Source organism: Panicum virgatum, chromosome 9N (genome assembly GCF_016808335.1).
Source record: "Panicum virgatum strain AP13 chromosome 9N, P.virgatum_v5, whole genome shotgun sequence".
Lineage (NCBI taxonomy): Eukaryota > Viridiplantae > Streptophyta > Magnoliopsida > Poales > Poaceae > Panicum > Panicum virgatum.
In genome coordinates, this window is record NC_053153.1 from 31,766,277 (window position 1) to 31,779,354 (window position 13,078).

Sequence of the window (13,078 nt, forward strand, 5' to 3'; positions counted from 1 at the left end):
TTGCTCGATTTTTATGCTGGGCCTATTCTACAGTCGACGGCTTGTGGGCCTAGTTCTCATTCAGAGCTTGTAAGTTTCTCCCAATGTTGGATTTGCCTCAACCTACTCCTATCTGAACTGCCCTGATAGAAATGTTACTTCACCCACTCTGCCCCCTGTGTGGTAAATTAGGGACTACAGTATAATTAAGTTGACTCACGAATGGGGGGTGATGGAAAACTAGGGATGTAGTATAATTATGTGAAATATAAAAAATTGTATTATTATTTGAATTTGGCCCAACAAGTTGCAAACGTGGCAATACGATACATCAAGTTACGAATACAAAAGCCTACGGTCCAAAGTGGTATACTGACCAAATCTTCTGCCACAGTGCGTGCTGAGGATGAGTTCTGAAGGGATAAGGGCACGTTTGTTGATAATGATGTCTTTGCATTGAGTTTTTATGCGGAAAACTCTATACTCTACCGTTTCAATCTTGATCGACTCAGTCTGTGTGGAGAATCTAAAGTTGAGTGCTAAAATTTTGCATCTATTAGCATTTATATTTTTTTGTTAAATTTTTTAGGTTTGGCTAAACTTTAACCCACCATATTAGCACTCCTGTTTAGATACACTAGCGCTAAAATTTAACACTCGCATCCATTAGCACTTGCATCGAAATGGAACCTCGGTCAAGGAGGACCAAGAGTGAAGATTGTTCCCCTCCCCTCATGGTTTCCTCCTGGTTTCGCTTAGTATAGCCGCATTTGTCATGCGATTAGAGTCCATGAATTATTATGGATCAACTAGAATTGGACAGGAGGTTCGATTATCAGCCAGGAATGCCAGCAACATATAAAAGTTCCCTTTGACAGGTTATTACAAATATAATGGTCCCATGTAGGATAAGTAGAGAAATATATATCAAGTGCAAGCCATTGCTACAGAATTTTCAACAGGACGAGGCAGCTGTTTGTCATTTAGTTGGCAATCTCAACTGGCTCAGACCCCTTGTCAATCGAAGTTTTCACTGCATCCAACACCACCTGCGTCTTCCTGGTGATAGCCGGCCACTTCCCCTCAGGCTTGCCACCAGCGTCCCGGATGTTCTGCACAAGCCTCGCTAATTCCTGCACCATGAGGGCCTCCTGCGGCAGGTCCGTCGTGACGACGTGCTTGCTTGGAAGTGGATCCCATCCGATGTGTAGTTGAGCAAAGTTTGACTTCGAGGCCACACTGAACTCTGCAGACTTTTCTTCATACGGGATGACAAAGTCAGTGACATGGAGAGTGCCATTCGTGCCAACTAAGGTGATGTCCATGGTGAGATTGGTGAGAAAGGAGCAGCTGAAGGTGGCGGTCTTGCCATCCGCCCAGTACAATGTCGCACCACAGGCAAGTAGCACACCAGATTGGTTCTTGACAGGATCACGCAGTGCAATCACAGTCTTGGGCAGCTCGTAGTCAACAGCCCACAAGATTGCACGGATGCAGTACCACCCGACATCACCGAGTGCCCCCAGGGCATCGAGGTCTGGCTTTACCCTGATGTCATTCTGGAGGAAATCCTCATTTGCTCGAAAGCAAAACACGCTGTTTATCTGCAGTGAAAGAAGAAGAACCAATGAACATTGTTAACCTACAAAGCTTTGGAGGACATAAGAAATGAGGTGGAATCAAACAGTTTTGAGCTGAGTCATGGTAAAACATCATTCCGAACTATATATGCATGTTAACCCATAACATTTCATAAATGCTTCACAGTTCATATATTGGTTTGTGCTAAGAGGTTAGCCTACCCCAACTTGCTTGGGAAAAAAAGCTATATTGTTGTTGTTGTTGTTGTTGTTGTTGTTGTTGTAAGAGGTCAGATGACTACAGCCAGCCCCTTTTCTGCTTCTAGTGGTTGAAGTTTTTTATGTGCATTCACATTGATGAAACTACGATAGTTAACAAGACAGAAAGCCATACCAATAGACAGAACTCGTTAAACACATGGACTTCAAGAATACACTGATCACCACACAATTTTACCTAATTGTGGGCCTAATAATGACGAAATACTGACTAACAGTGAAAGGATAGCGTAAGCACAGAAGTAGGTTCTTAATCAATTTTGCAGAATCAGATAAAGATTCTTCTAGTGAACATTTCGCCTTCAGTAGAGATACAGATTAAAAAGAAAACTAAGTTGTTCAATTGCTTCTTTATTGCAACATATTCAGCAGCCTTATTAGTGCACCTGACATTACATTTGTTATATGGCCAAGCCTTCAAGCATTACATTTGTTATATGGCCAAGCCTTCAAGCATTACATTTGTTATATAGCAATGACACAACCGTGATGTGAAAAACAAGAAAAGAGAACTGAACAATCTAAAACGACTCCAGCATCCTGAAATATGCTTCTCTCAACTGCCCAACATCCTTTGTGAGACCATGGAGAAGATCATCCTCTAAACGACCCTACTAAAAGCCGTACCAGCAGGCTGAGTTAGTTCCAAAGCCTTTTGCTAGCATATCATTTTCTTTTTACAATTTTTGTATGCTGTATGACATTTGTATGGTTATTCAGGATAACATGCCGGCCTTCAACTTGTCACCAGTCAGCAGCGCTGTAACAAAAGAACTCATTTACAAACTCATAAAAATGGCATCATATTAAGCATAGTGGAGTATTATGCATAGAATTAATCAAATAAAATTTATCAGTCCATTGACCAGAGAAAGAAAGGCAGAGTGGTGAACCATGGTCGATGGGTTATGTGGGTGTGCATATATGTAATGGTTTACTGTTCGTTAGGCCTTCACAAGGATGGATTCAAAGACGTTTTCGAATGAGCAACAGAAGAAATGAATTCTAAATCTGAAACAATATGGTATCCAAGTGCTAGCAACAAAATTCTCTATGCTTGATCTGATCAAATTGGTCAATGAGACAAAGATATATTGGTCGTGTAACTTGATCAATAATGGCCTATGGGTTTATCTGTTTATTGGTTATAAAAAATCACATGGACAGGGACCTTTAATGTATCTTGGAGAAAGGAACAGATTTAACAGTCTGAATTTCAAGCAAGATAGTAACTCCAAGTAGCTAGATACAAGAAGTCGCCATTTGATTTTCGTAGCCAACACGGCAAGGAGACATAGAAAGGTACCTGATGTGTGTTGCCTAGTAGCTCTACCATCGTTTTTTTATGTTGTGTTGGAGTACCTTGCCAGTTAATCATGGTTCTATTTTTGGTTTCTAGCTAAAAGGCTTTAACATTTATCTATCGTAGTGCCTGACAAGGAATACTCCCTCCGTTCTAAATAGAAGGTTATTTTAGCAAATCCAAATACATAATTTTTACATATATCTAGGTGAATAGTAAAAACTATGTATTTAAATTTCGCAAACCGATCTACAATTTGGAGTGAGGAGAGTAGTTGTCAGCTGTATGCTTGTTCCAGTGTTAATTATTATCAGGTCGCATGTCGAATGGTTCTTTGTGAGAACATTTTTATGAGGGTGGTAGGAGCATCGTTTAGAAAAAAAAACAAGATTACTTCTCAAAAACCTTCAGTTCACCATTGATTGGTTGTTACGAAATTTGGAAACTAAGTCGTTTATCTTGCATAGCTAAGTTGCGACATTTTGGCTTGTCTCAGAGCCAAGGATAACTCAGTCCAGTAAAAGCTTTTAGTAGTAAGAGCGCATTGCTGGGACTTCTAATGTTGAGAACGGCCTCCAGCTGAATTGGCTAGGTGGCTCTAGTAGCACTCTTCAGGTTCTGAGCGAATTTCAGACTTGTTAAAAAAATCGTCTCGTCTGTCCTACAGACCTACACCAAAGCATAGGTCCAAGGTCCGAACTAGGTCCTTGGTCGTCTTGCACGGTCTACGATGCCGTTATGTAAAAGTGAGGTAGAGGTTCAGGGGTGTTCTCGACCTACGTGAGATCTTCTTAGCAAAATACATAGGTCGAGTTGTGTTTTCCAAAGTTCAAGGTATTTCTTACTGTTAAGTTTTTTTTTAAGAAACTCTTACTGTTACGTAGAAGCAACAAGCACGCCATGCACAGATACAACGACAAACCATAATAAGATGCAATGCCCACTGTTTGGCAAAGTTGTAGCAACCAACATGTTTGCTGATAAACAAGCAAATCACTCGATTCTAGAGTCTAGACAGCATTAACAATTTGGACGAAATTTACTGTAGCAATTTTCAAGATTAGAAGGACTAAACATGATCTAATTATAAAACTAATTACACGGATGGAGATGAATCTATTAAGCCTAATTAATCCGTCATTAGAGGTTGTTTATTGTAGCACGACATTGTCTAATCATGATACAATTAGGCTTAAAATATTCGTCTCGCAATTACACCCGAATTATGAAATGAGTTTTGTCAGTTATCCACATTTAATACTCCTAATTAGTGGTGAAGTTATCCACATTTAATACTCTGGTCAAATATTCGAAGTTACTGTTGTGCTAAAAATTTTTGGGATCTAAACATCCTTTTCTTGGTATTTCTTATTTCTAATTGAAAGTAGGCATTTCCAATTTCCATTCAACTCGAGGAATGAAGAGGGTTTGGAGAACTCAACTCACCACTTTGATGTCGCCGATGGCGTCCTTGTCGTCGACGAGCTCCCGCATCTTGGCGGTGCGCGGGTGGTGCATCCACATGGTGGAGTCCATGAACTGGACCCCCGCGGCGTCGCAGGCGGCGAGGATGGCGTCGAGGTCGGCGGCGCAGAGCGCGGTAGGCTTCTCGAGGAGCAGGTGCTTGCCCCGCGCGGCGGCGGCGGTGGCCCAGCGCACGTGGAGGCTGGTGGGGAGCGGGAGGTAGACGACGTCGACATCCGGATCGTCGAGGACCGCCTCGTAGGTCCCGTGGAGGCGGGTGGTGGCGACGTCGAGGCCGTTGTCGGCGGCGAAGAGGCGGGCCTTCTCCTCGGAGCGGCTCCCCACGGCGGCGACGGCGGCGCCGGGGGCCAGCAGCATGGCGCGCGCGAGCTTGCGCGCGATGGAGGCGCAGCCCAGGATGCCGAAGCGCACGGGGCGCGGCGGCTGGTGGGACGACATGGTTGGCGCGCCGCCGGTGGCCGGGCTCCTCTCTCCGTGCGGTCGCGTGGGTCACGTGTGTGGTACTGGAACTGGGACTACTGGTGGGAGCGCTTGTGTTCCACTGGCACTGGCAGCCGTTGTGCTTTGGAGAATGGACTAGAATAGTCTCCAACTCTCGATGTGAGCTAGCGTCGCTAGAATGCTAGATCCTTCGAAAATAAGGCCCCGTTTGGTAGGCTTCGGCTCTTCTAAAAACAGCTCCGGCTCCGGCTCCTCAGATGGAGCGGCTTTTCTAGTGGAGTTGGAGCTGTTTTAGAAAATGTTTGGCAAAACAGCTTCACTTGTTAGATTGATGTGTAAGCCGTGTGAAGCCACGATTTCATGGCTTCACCTTGCCTGTGTAAGCCGCCGACGGCTTCAGAACCGGCTTCACACGTGAAGCCGATCCTGAAACAAACGTTTGGGAAGACTTCACCTGAAGCCGCTCGTGAAGCCGCCGTGAAGCCCTCCCAAACGGGGCCTAAGTCGAATTCGCATTTGTCATCTCAGGCGACCTTTTTTTTCTTGTGTGTTGAGGGCGCGTATGGAGTATTAAATATAGTTAAACAACAAAACTAATTGTACAGTTTGGATGTACACGGCGAGATGAATCTTTTGAGCCTAATTAGTGCATGATTAGCCATAAGTGCTACAATAACCCACTTATGCTAATGATGTGGTCAAAGGCCTCAAAAGATTCGTCTCGCGGTTTCCAGGTGAGTTCTGAAATTAGTTTTTTTAATTAGTATCCAAAAAGTCCTCCCGACATCTGGTCAAACTGTTGATTTGACAACAAAAATTTTTTGGTTTGGGAACTAAACGCGCCCTGAACTGTTGATAATGGCTTCCGCGATGTCAGGGTCCCTAATTTTTAGAATCCTTGTGGAAAGAGCCGAATCTGCTCTTCCCATCTCCATGTCAGCGAGAACCTTGCATTCCTGGAGTGATTGGGGCCGTGTTTGGTTTGTGCTACTCAGTCGCACAAACTTTGACTGTTAATTACTAGTATTAAATGAAGACAGTTTACAAAACTAACTTTATAACTCTTGCGTTACTTTGCGAGACGAATCTAATGAGGCATTTGACCGCACGACTAGAGGTTGGTTACTGTAGCATTACTATAGCCAATCATCAATTAATTACCGTCATTAGATTCATCGCGAAAAGTTACACTCATTTCTAAAAAGGTTTTGCAAATAAACTTCATTTAGTACTTCATGCATTGAAGATTCTCTCGTTGCGCTACTCGTGCTACTGGTAACCAAACAGGGCATGTGATTCCATTATGATGATGATTTGGTAATATACACTTTATCTGTGTGTTCATCGACATTTATATCTGTAACACCCTAAAATTTGTCTTTGAAATGTTCGCATTAGTTCTATAATTTTCAGGATAAAAAAGAATTAATTTAGCAATATTTACAATTCATTATAAACTCTAAATTGATTTTTTGGTGCATATTTATTTTATATGATTGTGTTTGAGTTTCTAAAGCTCCCAAAAAAAATTCAATTTTTTTTTTCAACTTTTCATCTATTTTCTATGTTTTTATTTCATTTTCCGGAAGTCATAAACTCATTCTTTTCTTTGGGTTAATAGGATCTATGCCATTGCAATTATCACATTTCAGAGATACACCATTACTATTCGCAATATTGGGAACATGGCATTATATTTACATACCCTTTCAATTTGTTTATAAAAAAGTTTGGATCAAAATACCCTCATCTTCAACCTCCCAACCCTATCTCGTTTCTCCCTAATCCTTGATAGGCGGAGTGCCCGTGCCTAAGGGAGAAAATTGAGATTCTGCCATTATGAGGAGTGGGCATCGCCAGAATGCCATCCCATAATTGGGCTTCGCTCGTTTGCCCTCCTACGTCGTGCCAACATGCTAATGATGACATTAGGATTTTTTCTACCAATGTTGCCCCTCCCTTATTCATTTTGACTGCTGAAGGACTGAACGGAAGCCTTCTTCTCCGTTCCTCCGAACCGATCGGGATAGGAGGGAGGGACGCTGCACAGTGCCGCCCCCAGCCCAGCTCCACGCCGCCGGTGAGCGCCCTCCCCAGCCCTGCTCCACGCCCCAGCCTGCTTGGAGCTACTCACCGCCGCCCCACGCCTGCCCTGCTCCACGCCCACACCAAGCTCGCCCCATGGAGTACAGCGACACCCAAGGTAGTGCCAGTGCAGGTACAGGCCCATGGCCGACCGTCGAGCACAGCAGGTCCGCAATTCTGCAAAGCCGAAGGATTTCAAACAAGGTGCTGCCTATTGTGGTGTGCGATTCATGTAAGTGCCACATTCTGAAGGTCTGGACAGCCAGGACGAAGAAGAATTACGGCCGGCAGTTCTACACATGCCCGACCCGAACGGTGAGAATAGTTTGCTACAAAAATTTTGTGAAGTCCATATTATGTGAACTAAACTGGTTGGTTTGCTTTGATTTGGCCACAGAGAGAAGGTGCTGGTTGTCAATTTTGGGAGTGGGAGGAGGGTTATGAGCAGTACTTGGTTGACCAAAAAATGGTGCCTCCAGATTATGAACCTGTTTTCGAGTCGACCATAATTCCGCATCAAATTCCAATTGTCGGGCCCAAGGCGAAGAGTGAAGAATCAATGAATGAAGAACAACTTAAGCTTCTTAGGAAGATAGAAATGTTGCTTCAATGTTTGTTTGTTATATGTGTACTTGTGTTAGTGAGCAATCTGTATGCAATTATGAAGAGTGGGTGAATCAATCAACTTCTGTATGAGCTGTGCAATTGAATGAATGAATGGATTCATGGTGGTGCCATTTATGTTATTCCTCCTGCTATCATATACAACAGACCATGTATGCATATGAGATATAACAAATTGACACACTGAAATGGACAGACATGTTGCCACATAGAAACAATGTCTGAAAGTGATAGGTTCAGTAACACACATAGTTGCCACATACAACATTCTGAAAATAAATCTGTTCACAGATACACAAGGCATTGATGCACATAAGTCATACATGGCATCTCATACAAATTTATGATACATAAGTCATGTGCTACTCAAAGTTTTCTATTTTATCTTCGTAGCCAATTTCTTTGGTGTCATTTTCTTCCTTTTTGATGGAACTTGAGTCTTGGAGGGTGATCCATATGTGCCTTCTCCCATCAAGTGGCTAAAACTAGAGAAACAAAATAAGTAACACGAACAATGCAACTATCATTTCATCTACAAGTCTTGTAATTATTTACCTCCTTGTATTTTCAGCCTCAAATGGGACTATAGCGCCCATAGTTGAAGTTTGGGGCTATTGCGTTTCTACCCTCGTTTGCAACCCCAATTGTGATTTTGCCCCGACTTTTTCTTACTTTGCATTTTTACCCCTACTGTTCAAATACGAGGGCGCCGTTTACCCCTGTTTGTAACTCCGTTACATGCATCTGGGATAAAAAAACTTTGGGAAATAAGAAAAGACCTACAAAAGACAAATGTGCCCCTTATCCTTATCTCTTCAACTGCCTCTCCCCAACCATTCAGACTCGACTCGGGTGAAAACCTAGCGGACGGAGGGCGGAGAGCCGAGGGAAGAGGACGCCGGGGAGAGAGGAAGGGGAGGGAGGAGGAGAGAGGGGAGGAGAGAGCACCGGTTGCAGAGGGAGAGGGAGGAGGAGGAGACGGGAAAGAGCGGAGGAGGAGGAAGAGAAGGAGAGAGGGGAGAGGAGGGGAGAGGAAGAGGAAGGGCGGAGAGGAGGAGGGGAGAGGGGGAAGGAGAGGGAGGGAGAGAGGAGAGGAGGAGGAGAGGGAAGGAGAAGGAGGCGGAGAGAGGCGCGGGGACGGGACCGGGTGAGAGGCACGGTGCGGGCGCGCGGGGCCGGCACGTGCGCGCGGCCGGTCGGGGGAGGAGAGGAGTTGCCACGGGAGCTGCGCCATGGAGCCAGAGATCGACGGGTGTACAACAACCATGGAGTTGGTCAGCAGGTATGAGATTTCGACCAATGTAGGACGAATGTAGGAGGAATAACCTAGGGATTTAGATAGTTGCGCTAATTTGGTTTCGTTTGCTCTGATATGTAGGCCAAATCAGAAAAATTTGAATCTGGTTGTTAGGGTTCGCTCGTTTTTCAGTTTGTCTGATGGGAGACCAAAGACATGGATGCAGGGTAAAATCTTGCCAACTCAAACTGTTGACCCACAAAATTATGGCATCCTGCAGTTAGTTGATTTCATAGCTGAACACTATATGTGGGGTTCGAAACAGCACATTACTTTGTCGCGTGAGTCAGAATATACTATGGAGATAAAGTCTGATGAGGAACTGTTTGAGTGGTTTCAACTTAATCTAGACAAGGGAGTAGTTCGGATTAATGCTCAGATCAATGATTTTGAGGGCCCATTGCAGTGTTCGCCAACGAAACGTAGGTGCCACCCATATGTAAGAAATAAAGCACCCACCACCACCAATGAAAGAGCCACTGAGACACCTATCAATGAGAGCTGCCCCAATGAGAGAGTCACATCCACAAGTAATAAAAGGAGAGGCACCAAATGTAAGGGAAAAGGTGGAGATGATGATGATGATGGTGTAGGAGTTGATGAAGAGGGCATATATTCTGACACTGATTCGCTTGCAGCGCCAAGTGATAGCAGCTATGATAGTGATTTGGCTGCATCATCTGACTCTGATGATGATTGCTCTGACACTGAGTTTGATCCTAATGATGTATACCCTAGAGTTGAGCATAGAGAATGTATGAGACACTTGTGGAAGAACATGAAGAAGAATGGGTATGGTAGTGAGCTTTATGGTAAGAATATGTGGTGTGCTGCCAAGAGCTTCACAATTGATAAGTTCAACTACTTCATGGGCAAGATAGAGGAGAAAGATCCTAGTGCACTTGAGTGGTTGGATGAGCATCATCCATTTGTATGGAGTAGAAGCAAATTCTATGAAGATTGCAAGGTAGATTACATCAACAATAATCTTTCTGAAAGTTTCAATAGTTGGGTGTCAAAAACCAAGGATTTTCAGATTGTTGAGATGCATGACAAGATAAGACAGATGATCATCAAGAAAATGGTTTTGAGGGCCAAAATTGGTAGAAAAATGTCAGGATACATCATCCCAGCTATCATCAATGCTCTGAATGCTAAAACCAAGACTATTAAGGACCATGAGGTGTTGATATGTGGGGCTGGAACAGCAGAAGTAACAGTGAACAGATTCAGACATGCAGTTAATTTGGAACAAAGGACATGTACTTGTAGAGCTTGGCAAGTGACTGGAAAGCCCTGCACTCATGCTCTAGCTTTTATTGCTAGGCATAGCAGGCATGCAAAGATGGATGAATTTATTGATGACTACTTCTCTGTTAATAGGTTTAGGAAGGCATATGCAGGTACTTTCAATCCTATGACATCTAAGGATAGTTGGCCACGTGTTGACTTAGGCTACAAAATCAAGAAACCTAAATTGAGAAGGAAACCGGGCAGACCAAGAATATCTAGAATGAAGTCATATGATGAGGCTGGCACTAGCAAAAAGAGGAAGCCATGTTCTGAATGTAATGAACTAGGCCACATAGCCAAGCATTGCCAAGGAGGTCTCACTGCTAGTCAAAAGAGGAAGCTTTCAGCTTCACAAACCTCAGGGTGAGTGGTGGATTTCTAGCTATTTCTATTTTTTTCTTACTTTATGTTGTCAAACTGTTAATTGAACATCTTTCTATGCTTGTGTGAAGTGCAAGTGCAACAGAAAAAGGGAGAGGGAGGGTGTAACACCCTAATTTAAATTTCAGCAATTTATAATGAATTTAATTGGCTTTATTTAATTTTTAAGGTTTATTGTGTTAGTCTTGCATTTAATCTAAGTTTTGTTCCTTAAGTAATTAAAATCTATCATAAGTATAAACTTGGTTGTTGCATCATGCTGGAGCATTTTTTTTTGTTGTTTGGTTAGAATTCTGAATTCAAATTTATTTGAATTCATTGTCTTGAGTTTGAGTTTGAATAGAAATAGAGAAGAAGAGAGAGAAAGGAAACTCAACCAAACCCAAACCAGACCCAACCCAATAAAACCCGGCAACCCAGTCCAACCCTCTCACGCGACCCAGCCCAGCACGGCTCCGCACCGGCCCACACTCCGGCCCAGCTCGTGCCGGCCTGCTCCCGCTCGCCCACGTCATGCAGCGGCCCGTCCCGCACCCCGCTCTCACGCGCGCCTACTCCCTCTGCCAACTGGGCCCCGCACGTCAGCGCCTGCAGCCGCCGCCTCGCGTCGCCCTCGCGCCCCTGACGGCCCGGCCCCGCGCGCCAGCGTTTCCGCCCGCGCCGTGCGCGTTTCTCCCGCTGACCCGTGGGCCCCGCTTGGCAGCCCCGTCTCCCCCGCGCAACCACCGGCCCGATCCTCGCCGTGGTTCTCGCCGTGATTCCCCACCCGGGCGCGCACGCCAAGGGCGCTCCGCCGCCCTATAAATACCACCCGTGGCCCTCCGCACCTCATCCCCCACTCTAGTGCCGCGCCGCCTAAAACCCTAGCACGCCACAGCTCCGCCACGCTGAGACCCCCCCTGCGCCGCCGGTGAGCACTTCTGCCGCCCCGTTTTCTCGCCGCCGTCGGCCCGGGCCCTTTCTAACCCTCCCATCGGTTTCACAGGAGCACCGCACATCGATCTGAGGGGTCCAGACATCCGGAGGCCCCTTTGCTTCGACCCGTCCACGGCCACCGCCAGCATCCCGCCGCCGGTCAACGACGACGACCTCCCTGCGCCGCAACTCCGGCCACCGCAACCCCTCGGTGAGCATCACGTCAGCCCATCCTTTCCTTTGCGCTGGGTATTTAGGCCCGTAGCCCCTGGAAGCACCGGAACGCCGCTCGCCAGCGAGCTAGCGCCGCCCGGCGCCATGGCGAACCCCGCAAAATCCCCCCCGAACCCAGCTAGCCGCCCCAGTGGATTACGCGTTCCCTGGTGAACCTCCACGGCCAAACCGCGGTCCAAACCGAGCACCGTAGCCCGGTTTCGCTTTCTCCGGCGATCCCCCGCCGTGGGATTCGTCGCCGGCGGTGTTCCGCCGCCGCCCGCGCGCCCAAACCCCCTCCGTCCATCCGATCCGAAACCGACGCCCTAGATTAGATCCCGATCCGGTCTGTTGTGAGCCTCGCGATTCAGATCCGACGGCTGGGAATCAAAGATACCGGTTCGGCCCGCTCCTTTTGCTAAAGAGCCCCCCGGGTTCTGAGTATTCAACCCGCAGTCCTATTTAGTGTAAAAATATTTACACTGAGGCCCAGATTTTAGCGCATAGCCCCCTGACCTTTCTAGAATTAGCACCCGCAGTCCAGGCCCTATTTTTTTGCACGCTAGCCCTTAGATTTAATGTTTAATTACGTTTAGGCCCTCGGTTTTTGCAGAAAACCCCATGGAACCTTAGTTTTCTTGCAGTTTAGTCCCTGAACCTTGTTTTTAGCCTAGAAAATGCGTTTTCGCTCCGTTTTAAGCGTTCTTTATGTCCACGCGATCGTTGTAATGCGTAGAATAGTTTTGGCCCAGTTTTTCTTGCTGTTTTTATGTATTGATGTATTGTTTCTTAGTTTTTGTTAGTGTTTACTTGTATGCTTATTATTGTGCATTGTTTTTGCCATGTGTTCGTGAGTAGACGTTGATTCATCTGAGGAGCCCCAGTACCAGTACCCGGAGCAGCCGTCTTCTGACCAGTTTGAGCAGCAGCAGGAGCAGTATGAGGAAGGCAAGTATAACATGAACAACCTATCACTTTTAAATACATTTTCATACTTCATTTTAATATTGTATGCCTATAAGGATTTCCTAGCCACTTTATATCCTTTATATATATATCCTTTGGGTTGCATTTTGGTTAGTGGTGCTAGGTGCCGCGCTATAACACATAATGGTCCTTTTTAATTAATTTGATTAATGGTATATGCAACTTAATTCTGAGAGTGGCCCTCTGTGTGGCTTGAGTGGCTCACGTCTCGTTAAA

The 13,078-nt window shown here is 45.5% G+C and overlaps 2 protein-coding genes across 2 annotated transcripts; one reads left to right on the forward strand and one right to left on the reverse strand.

The window, feature by feature from the left end:
* Nucleotides 1-786: 786 nt before the first annotated feature.
* On the reverse strand, nt 787-5,176 carry LOC120692121 (uncharacterized oxidoreductase At4g09670-like). Its single transcript, XM_039975352.1, has 2 exons — nt 4,588-5,176; nt 787-1,583 (listed from the first exon to the last, which is right to left on the reverse strand). Exons 1-2 carry the CDS (start codon nt 5,062-5,064, stop codon nt 963-965), a joined length of 1,098 nt encoding a protein of 365 aa, XP_039831286.1. The 5' UTR covers nt 5,065-5,176; the 3' UTR covers nt 787-962.
* A 3,815-nt stretch (nt 5,177-8,991) lies between these two features.
* LOC120688971 lies at nt 8,992-10,855 on the forward strand. The gene is made up of 4 exons (XM_039971312.1): nt 8,992-9,058; nt 9,155-9,626; nt 9,900-10,729; nt 10,819-10,855. The coding sequence occupies exons 1-4, from the start codon at nt 9,009-9,011 to the stop codon at nt 10,853-10,855; spliced, it is 1,389 nt and encodes a 462-aa protein (XP_039827246.1). The 5' UTR covers nt 8,992-9,008.
* Nucleotides 10,856-13,078: the final 2,223 nt, after the last annotated feature.

Excerpts from the sequence above, each read along its gene's own strand:
- LOC120692121 (XM_039975352.1), bottom strand. The coding sequence starts at position 5,064 with ATGTCGTCCCACCAGCCGCCGCGCCCCGTGCGCTTCGGCATCCTGGGC. Across the intron at positions 1,584-4,587 it reads CCATCGGCGACATCAAAGTG|ATAAACAGCGTGTTTTGCTT; the intron begins GTGAGTTGAGTT and ends CTTTCACTGCAG.
- LOC120688971 (XM_039971312.1), top strand. The coding sequence starts at position 9,009 with ATGGAGCCAGAGATCGACGGGTGTACAACAACCATGGAGTTGGTCAGC. Across the intron at positions 9,059-9,154 it reads ACCATGGAGTTGGTCAGCAG|GCCAAATCAGAAAAATTTGA; the intron begins GTATGAGATTTC and ends TCTGATATGTAG. Across the intron at positions 10,730-10,818 it reads TCAGCTTCACAAACCTCAGG|TGCAAGTGCAACAGAAAAAG; the intron begins GTGAGTGGTGGA and ends GCTTGTGTGAAG.